Here is a 13,337-nt window from a genome sequence, read left to right on the forward strand (position 1 = left end):
CGCAAGCAGGAGCCCAGGACGCCCCCAGCTAACAACTGTTGCCACAAATAGTCTTTCGCTTATTGTCAGGGAGGCCGGCACCAACATTTATTTCGGTCAGAGCCCTCGCTGCATTGTTCGCTTACATACTCTTGAGAACAAATAACCATAAGGCACTCCACATGGGGTTAGACCTTGAGATCACCCAGAAACATAATTAAATGCAAAATCAGCTACATGTGTGCACAAGTGTCCACCTCTTCCCTCTCTCCAAAGCTAAAGTAGTTCCTTATGTGCTTCTATGGCTCATTAGAGTAATGAGGTCCATGTGGTCTGATTGACAAGGTTGTTTAGGACACCAGCTGCCTTCTCTCAGCCATTACAAAGCTGGGGAAGGAAGAACTTCCACTTAACTAATTTATAACAGCTCCACTTCTAGAAACTAATGCAACCTACCCTAGAGCCAGGGTAGAGTGCAACTGCTCCCAAAGACACTTTACAAAGCACCTGTCTGGACTTCTAGATCCTTCCTGGTCTGTAAAGACAATAAGAATTTGTATGGGTAAAAATGAATCAGTCATTTTTAAGGAGTTCTTGAAGTAGTGGTTGAACTCTGCTATATATGGCTAAGGAACTGTTCTTGTATGGGACAGGATAAACTGACTCAAGTCTTACTCGTCCATGGGCACAAACACACAGTTACCTCCGGCAGATAGACAGCAAGAATGTAGATGTCCTAGGCGTTTTTGCAGTCCCAATCAAGAATAATCTTTAATGGTGCACTGACAAAAGCTGTTGCTATTCTGATTTTGTTTATTCTGTTTAAGAGGGAGGTAAAAATACAAAGTTCCTTAAAAAAAAAAAATCTTCATTGTCATTTCATAGCAGATGTGGGTATGGCTTGGTTAATTGAGTTAATGTGATGATTTGGAATGCATAGTTATATGCAGAAGTAAAACTGTAAAGAATATATTCAAATACCCTGTTATGGATATTCAGCAAATTATATGTCCACAGTTGCTATGGCAAGCATCAAAAGGAAACAATTCAGACAGTTATAATAACTATAATGACAATGTTGGAACCCCATTTCTTCTGAATTGTTTGCACAAAGTTGCTCCATGATTTAGAAGCAAGGAACACTAAGTGTCCTTAAAAAAAATTCTTAAAAGTGTGAATAGAGATGTTTTAAAAACCTCACGACGACAGAAATTAAATGTTTCTGCTTTTTCCTCTCTCTACCTACAGTAGCAAAAGCTGTTTTTTCCTAGGGAAAAAAATTAACCAAGTCAACACGTTAGCATAAATCCAATGCTACTTCACTGTATTTGAAGCACAACTGCCAGTTGGCTAACGGAAATTTATACCAGACTAAATCAAAGCACAATGCCAGAGCCTAAGCCACTTTAATGGACCTTGGAGGAAAGATGCTTTTGCTGGGCAAAGCCTCATTAAGTTTTTGTAGGTATTTCAGCCAGCAGTCCTAACACTAAACACCGTATTCACCTCTCTAACCAAAAACGACAGCAAAAATGCTTTTTTTTCCTCTAAACTGGCACTGAATCCACAGGAAAATTAAGTGTCCAACAGAGGAATTTGCAAGGCCGGAGCCCCGTTTATTCTGGAGCGACTTCAAACACCTTCAGAAGTGACTTACATGGGTGCCACCCTTGAGCATTTTGCTGCTGCCAGCAATGCCAGGGAAGAATGTCTGCCGTGCCATGTGCTGAGGCATGCTGCTGCTGCAAGCCCAGTTGAGTCCTCCTCTGTCCTTGGAGCTTCATTTCTCCACTAGAATGGGGCAGATGCTGTCGTCACTTTGCTGCGCTACAGACGCCTCAAGCACCCTGCTAGCGCTAAGAAAGTAACTGTTTTGCTGTAATATACACTCATAAACCCGTTAGAGGAGAAAAAACTAAAATATGAGGTAAATTAAGGCTTCCAACTAAGGGGATTTACCAGCAAGTCACCATAAAATTCAGATAATTTATTTTTTCAATTCTGCTGCAACTTTCTCCAGTTCTTCTGGACTAGCTATTAGAAATTGTGTCTCAAAGATTAAAGAAAATGTCTATTGACCATTATATCAAATCCTAATTTTAGCCAGAAAAAAAAGAGAAGAATAATTAGGCTGTGATTTACTCTGGTAGTCGACTTACATTAACAATTTTTCCCCGTTTATGCAATTCTGGCAAAATCAAATAATATATACAACGCTCATAAATGCTGGGCTAGATTTAATAAAGACAATTTCCTACAGTATATTCAGAACATTTCTCTTTGCTTTCTGTTATAATAAGACAATCAAGTTATTTAGTTTAAGGGAGAAATATGATTGTCATCCACGGTGGCTTCAGTTATAATTTTAGGGCAGCCTTCACTAAGGTGCATGGAAGCATTGTTTATTTATTTTCAAGCTGTCAGCTTCCTGAAACAAGCTGCATGCACTGGCTGCTACAGTTTGGGAATGTTTTTCCTGCCATGTCTAAAACCCTCTCCCCCTGCGAAACAGCACGGGAGCAGCTTCTTATTGCCTAAGAAGCAAGACTGAAGAGTAAATCCTACAATCAGTATAGCAACGCCATCCTGCATATTGCTGGGACACAACCAGCTCTGTTTTGGGCAGTGAATAAACAGACTCTGGCTTGGGACAGGCCAGGGAATGCTGCTAGACAAATGTGGCAGCATCAGCTCGTTGAATCCCAGCCAAGGGAGTGAACAGAAATCCACGTAGTCACCAATATTACTAGAGGAAAAGGCCAGGACATTTTCCACAATTCATATTTTAACTTCAATGCATACAAGATGCTGTAATCTTCAAGTTAGTTCGCTATCAGATCCTAGTAACAGCTGAAGCAAATATAATGAGAAAGTATGTTTAAGTCTAAGATCCCTAAAGGTATGTTCCTAAATTTCTGTTCCTACTTTTAAACAAATACCTTTTCCAGGATACTGAACTCCTCTGAAATTGGACTGCTGCCTGTATTAACTGAATAAAAATGGATTTAGGACCCAAACTTTTGTCACCAAGGTATGAAAACTTCAGCCTCAGGCACTGAAAACAGACAAATGAGTAATGGAAGATGACAAACAAAAGAAGTGAAGAAAGAGAAAATTGATGATGGTAGCAGAGAAGCAGAAGGTGTTCAAAGCCACGTGGATTCAGGAACTGAAAGCCGGAGGGAAAGTCAACTTTAACTGAGTCAGTCAGCTCCCAGGGAACTTCTGATGACAGCGCTGCCCAGACTGCCCTTTGCCCAAAAAAACTGTCCTGGAGTTACCAAACACGTCTCCATTCACACACTACGCCCTTAATAATATGCTTTAACATCTGGTTAGGCCCGAAGTGGTCAGGCAGTCGGACCCAATGATCCCTGTGGATCCCTTCCAACTGAACTATTCCATTCTACCATGGACACATCAACAGACAACAACTCAAGGTTTTCAGTTTAAAAGCATTACTGCTGAAATCATCCCAAATCTTCAAGAGACAACCAAGACTGGGATTCTGCCCTGCTATAAATTCACAATGAGAAGGAACTTCCAATTATAATAAATGTTTATTTATGAATAGATCATTATTTATGAATAGCTAAACCAAATGGAAGCATAATTCCAGTATCACAAACTAGAATCAATTATGATCTGCTTACAGTGGTACTGTGGCAGTGCAGCTCTTCAAATTATCTCTTTGGTGCCTGTCCAGTACCTCATTACACAAAATCTTTCCTCTCTGTCATTAAGAATGTGACATAGCTCCTCTAAAGAAAAATGATTTAGTATTTTCTCATTAGTTTTACCTAAAGAGCAGAGTTTTCATTCTAGATTTGAGTAAGTCTTGTCGTTATTAACACAGTTCTTTCCAATATACCCATGAGAGTTACAAAGAATAAGAAATATATACAAGCAGTACTCAAAAGATGTAGAAATAACTAGTCCTTACTTGGATGGTTTCATTTGCGAGTTCTTGATTTTGCTCTGAACTACCTCCCTTGGTCGCAGAGTGAAAATTAAGATGTAAAGGACTAAAGAATGCAGAAGAACCCTATTATTCAACAACAATACAATCTGCTGCCGATTTTCAGTTGCTAAGACAGGTATGTCAATTACCTACAGAATCCAGAGCATTAAATATGAAGTATTTCAGCCTTGGACAGCACGAAGGTAAAACGAGGAACATGAACCTGTCAGAACTGCAGAACTGTAGGCAAGGACAGGATATCCCTACACAGATTACTGTTTTTATTGAACTAGAAATTGAAATAAGATCCTTATGAAGTGTCACTTTCAGCGTTAAGTGATACGCATTATTTTTTGGCAGCATCAGTCTACATTTATCTGCAGGGCTGTTTGTTGGGAAATTAATGCACAGAATCTTCCAAAAATAACAGTTAGCATCACCTCATCTGGATGTTTACATGAAGTACGTGAACTTTTCTTTATCCCGGCTTACTTCTATGAAAAGCCTGACACACACATTTTATACGCTGCTCCAATTAACCACAACACTTCCACCCTCATTGTGTTGAAAAGACCAACACTGAGCAACACCACAGCACTACCCAAGGGTTAGATACATACTGCCAACTCACCTAGAGTAACCACAACACAAAGCTTAAAACAACTTCCACTGATTCTGTAGAAGGGGAGACAGGTTCAAAATTAGCAAGAGCTTCTAAACAAAAGGATTGTGCATAAAATTACTTTTAAAACTGGTAACAGAACTACTAATATTAGAATTAGCTTTTACACTTGGAATGACATCTTTCAACTTCCATCTTTAATTAAAAGGTACAACCTGTGACCGAGTCTTGCACAATTTAAACTTTAAAAATAAGGAACTTTAGAATAGTATTAAAATTAGAAGTTAATCTTTCTGTATGCTAGCTAACTGATGAAAATCAGCTGAAAGTACAAAAAGTAAACAGATCTTAGTCACGGTGATTAGTACAGTATTAACAAAATTGGGTAGTCACCTGGATCACAATCCTGAAGGGCACATTTCTGAAATGGACCTGCAAGTCTCCTTATGAATTTAAGTATAAGCCAAGGACTGCAGTTACTTCTGCTGCATTCAGTGTTAAACCCTTATGGTTAAGGTCAAAATCTGGAGGATGAAATTATGCTCTTAACCTCAAGTATCCACCACAATCCAAACAAGGGTGTTTCACATGAACGATACAGAGGCATGACTGTCAGCATGCAATGGTTATTTGGAAACCATCTAAGCAAACTGCGTCAAGTGGAAGGCCTGCTGAAAGCACCAAGTACAAGACTATGAAGCCACTTTACCACCACGGACTTCAAGATGGACTGAGAAGGACGTGCTGAGCTCTCCTTCCTTTGCTGAGTCTGCAGCTCTACACTGCCTGCTCTGTGCTTGAGCTCTGCCAGTGCTGTGGGCTCTCTGTCACGCAGACAAGCATCACGTCTCTCTGATTTTAATTTAATGTAATTTTACCCCAACTCTTTACCTTGGAGTCAGGCAGACAGCATATTGGACTTTTTACATGATGCAAGCCCTAAAAGGCACAAAGGCATAACCTTTCTGGTTACGCTGCTGTACAGACCAACAGCATTTAATTAATCCCATGTTCAATTCTTTGGGAACACATGGCACAGTAGAACCTCATCCTTATTGAACTAGACTCTTCGAGTCACTGAACCTCAGTGACAGCTTTTCCTCCAGAGATTTTCAGAGTGGCCATATAGGTACTTCCACTAAAAGCATGTTTTCTATGGGCAATGGTGATTAGGAAATGCTGAGAACACAGTTCCTCCTTCACCAACAACAGCTGGTGTGTTGGCATTTCGAGAAATACGTCCAAGATCATCAGTGGGACTTCTTAACATTTTCCTGCTTGTGCACTAATTCTACAAAAGCCCTTATTTACTAAATTATTATAAACTCATTAGCCACACCAATGCTGTAAAGCAAGTAGTGCATGAGGGGTAGGTATCCACCACCTACCACAGGAAAAGCCGCATTATCTGTCTGTAAAAATACCTCATTTATTTCCTGCCAGTCAGTTACCAGCTGTTATTCTACAGGTAGCACGTTCAGTTAGGATGAGCATGGACGGCGGCAGACAAATAACGCTGCAGGTCATTCATATACTCAGAGTGATTTCACAGAATGAGTATTTCAACTTAAAATGTTTTCAGCAGCGATACCGATAGCTTACTTGCACAAATGGTGCTTGTATGGTTCATAGCAAGTTTGACAGAAGTGTAAGATTGCCTCTGGTTCATCTGAGGAATTAATCCCTATTAGTCAAACAGATCTATAGTTTAAGAGGAAAATCCAATGCAAAAGCAAAGAACCCACAGAACAGCAAAAATCCACGGAGCCCGACTTTTTAGTAACAGCTCTAGTAACAGCCACTGCTATAAAAATCCTCACTGGAATGCACAGATGGGGCCATGGAATATTCTATTCCAAACTGAGTATTTTAAAGATGGAGGAATTCTACCTGCTCCTCCTCCAACCGTCTCATCTTTGACATCGATGGCAAGGTCTTCAAATACAACGACTGAGAGACTTTATCCAACAAACCACTTACAGAAGAGGAACGATACTGAACTCTAAGATCAAAGTATGAGTGACTCACGTTCCTTTCTTGTGTGCTTGCAAGACACAGGCTAAACATGAGCATAGTGTTAGGCACTTGGAAAAGCTCCACCTGCCTTTGAGTAAGAGAAATCTGCATCAAGTGGTAAGGCAAGGCCACGCAACCCTGAACTGCTGGATGCAATTCTCTCTCAGATAAGTGCCCTCCTTTACTAGCTTGAGAGCTTTGTCTATCAGACCATGTCACCTGAATGACTAACAGCACACTAACTCCCACTGCTGTGATCTCTCATCAACTCCAGCAAGCTAAGCGTTAGCAGGAGAGTAAGCAAAATAGAATACATATTTCCCAGTGCTCTCCTGCAATTGAAAACCTGAATGCTGACAAGACTGAGGGGAAAAAAAACACACAGGCTAGTCTAGGAGGCAACTGTCTATCCTCAGGGTCACATAAAATACCATGTGCTGGAAAAAAGAAGCAGCAGCAAGGAATTGGCAACATCAGAAGCATAACGCCCGCAGAAGTGATTATTCTGATGCCAAATCTGCTCCTATCTGAGCTTTCCAGCCACTGCTGAGTTGACAGCACGTGCAGCAAGGCCAGAGCTGGCAGAGATGATGCTGAACACAGCTAGAGGCCACTAGACACCTTAAAGCAACAGTGCCAAGCATCTTCCTTGGGCTAAAGTTCAATGGCATGAATAGTAAATTACCTGTACAGAGGACTCTTTGTCAGAGCCACAGCAAACAGTGAGGAGCAACGCCCCGTGCCGTTTCCCCCATTGCCACAGACTGCTCCCGTGCAGGACTCGTGGGGCACTGTGGTCCGCAACCGAGCCTTGCTGGATGGTCTCCAGGGGCCAGAACAGTGAGCAGGAGGAAAAGGGAACAGCCAGAAATCACGGCCCTGGGGAAGCAGCACAACCCTACGGACACGGCTCCTTGCCAACACCGAGCACGCTCCAGGTTTAGCTCGTGGCGAAGAGTTTCAGATCCCAGAGAGCGTACCAGATTTACATCCCAGTTTATACACACAGCCTAATAACACACCGACAGCCTTAACACACACATGCAGAAGGAACAAAGCTACCAGATCTGCCAAAATATGGAGTGACAACAGCAACTTGCGAGTTCACATTGTAAGTATGCCTGAATTTTCAACTCTGAAGTTATTAAAAATTAGATCATGTATTTTAACCATATGATAGCTTATGCATGTTACAACCATTTTAAAAAATATCATGTACTTCATATATTCTTTATACAGCATTTCAAACACAGGTTACATTTCCCAAACTGCATAGGACAAAAGAGCACATTTTCACTAAAGGAACCAAACCATTATCGCTCCTCCCCTGTGACACCACGTTGCCTAAACATACCAAGGACTTTAGCATTTCCTGCAGCATCCAGAGCATCTCCTTATCGGGACAAAAATGGGAAAGTATTTTAACTAAATAGAGGGAAAAATAAACCACAATGCTGAGCCAAATAACATTCTCATTGACAACAGAAGACTTCTCATAGAATTGCTCTGCTAGAGTTAAGTTGGTGACTGACTTTGGAGAGGGAAGAGCTGGTAAGGAATACAGGCTCTCCGCTTCCAGCTACAATCACAGCTCAAAATCCAGAGCACTATGAGTAGAAAATGGTATCTAAGTAATTCCTGTGGTTTTTTTTTTTATCTTCAAAGAATAAAAGGCAGGCTCTCTATCAAGCTCCACATGTTCAGAAAACAACTTCTTGCAGATGAAAGCAATGCCCTAACACAGAGCTCTGTCCCCAGCCAGGTTCTCAACACACTTGGCTGAAATGATCCAAAGGTACTGAAAGCACTGGTCTAAGCTATGCTGCTGCAGGAAAGTCACTCTAATGGGAAACAACAAGGTGTCAGAGGACAACAAAATAACATCTCCCCTGCCAGACACCCGGTGTGCATATGGAATTATTGGATTTTTCAAAAGATTTCCTAGCAATATGAAGCTTGAAGAAATAATATCTGACACTGTCAAAACTGCACTAAGGATCTTCAAGAAAGGCTGTGTGTGACATTCAAAAGCCTTAATCCTGCGCTGCACAATGCTGTGTGACAGGCCATGTCTTGATTGGAAACAGCTTAAGCACATAAAAATTACTACTGGCACCAACACAAACTGTAGCAAATTCCTCCTTGATTTTTATTTTGAAGAAAATTCCAGCAGAATAGGTCTGTTATTTATATATCAAGCATTCACACGTCATTCTGCTGCTTGTACTGTGAAGATCTTCTGCTTGCCACAGAAATGCCCTTCTGTCCCATGTACTTGCTGCCAGAAAGAGCTGAGAGGCAGGGGACAACAAACATAATTGCTACAAACCTGGAACGTTTTCAAGGAAAATGTTTGCATTTGACTTTTTGAGGGATTCAAGTCAGTCTTCCACAAACAGGAATGAAAATATCTCAGGAAGAGCTACACTACTGATGGTTTTCTTGCTTCCTGACAGCTGTTTCAGCCATTTCTGCTGCCATTGGATGAATGCAACCAAGGCCTTTCCACCGCATGTCTCTGTGCAGGTGTGATTACAGCTGCTTCTTAAGTTCCTACCACATTCCTAAGTTCCTACCACGCCTCAGTCCCAGAAAGAGTTCCTCAGAACAAAAGAACCAATAAGTGATTCCCTCGGGCATCTCAACAGCATTAACACAAAATGCAGTAAAACACAGGAGAGAAACAAAGTTATTTAGTCCTCATGGAGGCAACTTGTTTGCAATGCATTTCAAACATTTCAACTGTACGGATCTGCCCAGGCTTAAGTCATACGATGGTACAGCCAATCCCTGCACTCAACTGCCCCGTTAGGAGAACGGCACTAATGGATGCAAATTAACTGGTTGGGTTCATCTCCTTGCTTTGTTCTTATCACAAAATATTGCAGCAGACAACCTAGGACGATTGCTAGACTGATTTCATAGTGTCAGCTGCAGGTCAGGGTGAGACAGGTGCTGGATCTGCAAGCACGTGCATGCAGGGACACATATGCAAGTGTGACAGGGGCTTGTCGGTACAGAACAATGCAGCTTTGGGGAAGGCCCTGAGCATATAAAAAGTAGGTCAGGAGTGAGAGGTGTCACTAAGACTTTATGCAAAACTGAGGAAAAGGAGGGAATTCAGAAAATTCAGTTACAATTTGAAGGGATGTGTCATTGCCTCGTGGGGGAAGGTAACACATGGCTCCAAAATGCACTCAATTAGCTGTTCCTTTTACCTTTTTGTTCTACCCAGCATTTCTTCAAGAGCACTGTCATCTCTGGCTTTGGCATCCTACTCATCATCTATGAATTCATGTTGCCGTTTCCTTCCTGAAAGGAAAAAGTCCCATCGTCAGTCATTTGCTACACAGAGGAAAGGACAAATCTGACAGTGTTTTTGCCACTGTTTGAGTTTAAAGATCATTGCTCCTTGAGCAGATAGCACTGCAAGTTACATTCTCAGCTACAGTGCCATTCATCCAAAATTCTTTGATCAGTCTGTGTCGACTCCAGAAACTTACCCCAAATTTACCTGTAAGCAGCTGAAAAGCAGCATCTCAGACCTGCCTGGAAGGAAGGAACAGGGCAATGACTCACCCAGAGTAAAAAAACTCCCAGAAACAAGAGAAACTGGTGCCAAGCAAGCGTCTTTATTTTACTATATTCTGAAAGTGTTAACTTGTATGAAACAGAAGCAATACAACACTGAGAAAACACACTTATTGTTAGGAAAGTCTCCATTTCAAATCACACGAGCCAAATTAAAAATAAAACTAAACACAAGTGTACAAAGAGGAGACAAAAAAATCAATTTTCTCAAAGAGATAACATGAGGGACTCCCTCAGGGGTTGGCAAATTCTGGAAGAGAGAAAGAGATTATATTTTATGGGAAGAGATTCAATAACCATTCTTTTCCCATAAAGCTGGTGATGGAGGATTGTCACTGCTCCATAGACACACTGTGCACATTTCAGGACAACAGCAACAGAAAATCAATAGCATCTTTTATACGTGAGAAGACATTATCTCTATGGACTCCTAATACTAACAAATGGGACCAAAGCAGACCTTTACTAAAATTTAGTAGTCACCATTAATCTAACCGATAAGAGAGGTACAATGCCAGTCTAGATCTTCAAACGTTTTGTGTTTTGTTTTTTATTTTTTGTTTGTTTTAAAGAAATAACTCTGAATGAAGCTTCACCCTTCACTGAAGCCGAAGAGCCCCCAGATGACACTCCATTAAAAGTCTAACAATGTTGAACCCCGGCTCTGTTACACCAAATCCCCACTGGCATACATTTCCTCTCTGGCTGATGGCTGTAATCAGTAGGAGTTTTATTAGGTGGTAATTTGACAGCTTTGACAAACTCAGCTCAATTTATGGCATCTTCTAGATTTTCCCTCCACTGACCTAAGATAGAACCCAAGTTAATATTAGCAAAACCACTTTGCGTGGGGGCAATTTTCCAATGATGACTGCATGATTCTCGTTACTAAGAAAAGGAGCTAACCAAGGTCTCCTCACCCGCACTCGTCACTCTTACAAGACTTGGGAAGATGGGACATTCAAAGTTCCTGTCCTCTTTTTCTCCATGCAGGACTGATCATTGGTGTCCAAGCTCAGACACATGGGGACTTCAGACACCCTTCCCACACAGACCACACAAGTCCTCATGAAGGACCTTCCCAAAGGCCTTTCTGAGCACCTGGCTTTACCACTACTCACCCAGAACAAACACCTAGCCCTGCCTTATGACCTTAAGCTAAGAACGGCAATGCTCAGCATCACACCTTTCTAGGTACAGGCTCCATCTCTTGTGAACAAAGCATACTTTATAGGCAGAAAATAAACTATCTAGGATATTAAAGCTCAGAGTGGGGTGAATAGCAATGAGAGTTCCTTTAATTTGAATGGTCTGGTCTAAAAAGGAATCAAAGCAATTATGCCTCAGGAAGGAAGGTACCAGTAGATGGTGACCTTTGGAAAATGCAAGAACTGTATCAAGAAACTAGTAAGGCTACTCACAGTTTACAAAAGCAACATGCTAAACACGCTGGAGCAGAAGTCACAGCATCACGTATCTGACAGCACACGGGTTTGCTAAATCCAGGATCCGATTCCTGGGATCTGCTGCTCTCAGCACAAAGACTGAACCCCACATGGCACCACAACGCCTTCTTATGCGGTGTCAGGAACCTGCAAGTAGCACCACGGGCAAGGGAAACACAGCACCCTGCACCAAAACGTGGCACAAATAAGCACTTTTTTTTTCTGCAAAATTGCTTTTTTGCTATAGAAGTAACTTTTCCTCTGCTGTAGTTCAAGGTTTTAAAGAGCTCTCCCCACATGCTTAGAAAGCACAGTTCATATTTAGCTCGCTAAAGTCATCTTTCTCTCTCCCTGTATCTCCCTGCCAAGATGTGACATCTGTGGACCATTCCCAAATTAATTCCCCTGAATCATCTGTGATGCGTGCAAAACAGTGGCCAGAGCTGGCAACGAGCAGCTGTGTCTTTTAGGAAAATGTTAGATCAATCTGGTAAGGGGAAAGTCTCCCAGTAACTTTACCACTAACATCCCTAAGGACTGCACAACTCCCAGATCATGTCAGAAAAAGAGCACAGCTATGACAGGACCAAAATCCATGGGAAAGAGGACGTTGCCATGGCAATTTACATCCTCAGAACTTGAGTCTTCGTTGTAATTTTGCACAGACTCAACTTCTAAACCATGTGGAAAAAAAACAAATCTACCCAGTGGGTTCATTCAGGACAAGCATGCTGCCAGGTGATTGCCCTGTAGATCCGACGCGTTTCAACGAGGCTTCTCAGGATGTGAGCTGCTGCAGACCTTGTTCTAAGCAAAATAGCTACAGCGAGCGCTGAGGAACTTCTGTAGCATGATCAGCGCTTCCTTGCTAACTGCCTTAGATCAGAAGAACTTGTTAAATATCTGAATGGAACTCTGGAGTGGGAAAACAGTTTTAGCTCCATGCTAGGCTGTACTGCTGTTAATCAGAGGCCTTCCAAAAGCTCCTCACGCAGGGAAGCGCTCCCGAGTCACCCCAGGACCACACCAGCACCACGTCCAGCCGCGGGCAGCACCCCTCCAGCAGCACCCAAGGCCCCAGCTGTCTCCCTGCCCCCCTACCACAGCGGAGCCGCCAACTCCGTCCCCGGCGGTGCCTCACAGCGGGGCCCGGCGCAGGGCACCCCGCGAGGCGCTGCCCTCCCCGTGCTCGGGGGTCGCTGCCCGCTTCCAGCCGGCAGCACCGCGCGGCTGCCCCCCGGCGGCGGGCCCGGCACCGAAGCCCTCGGCTCCCGGGAGGGCGACACGGCCCGGTACGGCCCGGTACGGCTCTCCGCCAACCAGGGCAGCCCCACAGCCCACGGAGGGCCGTGAAGAGGCTCCGGTGCCACAGAAACACCCACGGGGCAGGGAGAAGGCGGCGGGGGAGCGGCCCCGCGGCGGCCTCACGGGGTCCCGGGGAGAGGGGAGAGGAGAGGAGCGGGCCCGGCCCGGCGGTACCGTGAGCACGGAGCGACCGCGGGGGGAAACGCCTCACGGGTGGGGCTGCGCGGGCTGCCCCCACACGGCTCGGAGCGCGAGGACGGGACCGGGACCGGGACCGGGACCGGGACCGGGAGGGAGCCGAGCACTCACCGCGGAGCCCGCGCCCGCCGCCGCCCGCCGCGCCTCACGGCTCCCCGGGGCGGGGCTTGGCCGCGCCTGCGCACTCGGCCCGGCCCGCCCGCCTCCCCCCGTGCGCACG

The 13,337-nt window shown here is 43.8% G+C and overlaps 1 protein-coding gene across 4 annotated transcripts in view; it reads right to left on the reverse strand.

Annotated features, from left to right (window-relative positions):
* Nucleotides 1-13,289, reverse strand: part of CAMTA1 (calmodulin binding transcription activator 1) — a 333,202-nt gene extending 319,913 nt beyond the window's left edge. For all 4 annotated transcript variants that reach the window (XM_032201387.1, XM_032201386.1, XM_032201385.1 and 1 more), the window contains exons 1-2: nt 13,229-13,289; nt 9,797-9,890 (exon numbers count right to left, since the gene is read on the reverse strand). In XM_032201387.1, coding sequence (XP_032057278.1) covers nt 9,797-9,863 — 67 coding nt within the window. In that variant the 5' untranslated portion in view covers nt 9,864-9,890; nt 13,229-13,289. The remainder of the gene's footprint in view (nt 1-9,796; nt 9,891-13,228) is intronic.
* Nucleotides 13,290-13,337: the final 48 nt, after the last annotated feature.

The sequence above is a fragment of the Aythya fuligula genome, chromosome 21, assembly GCF_009819795.1.
Source record: "Aythya fuligula isolate bAytFul2 chromosome 21, bAytFul2.pri, whole genome shotgun sequence".
In the NCBI taxonomy this organism is placed as follows: Eukaryota; Metazoa; Chordata; class Aves; order Anseriformes; family Anatidae; genus Aythya; species Aythya fuligula.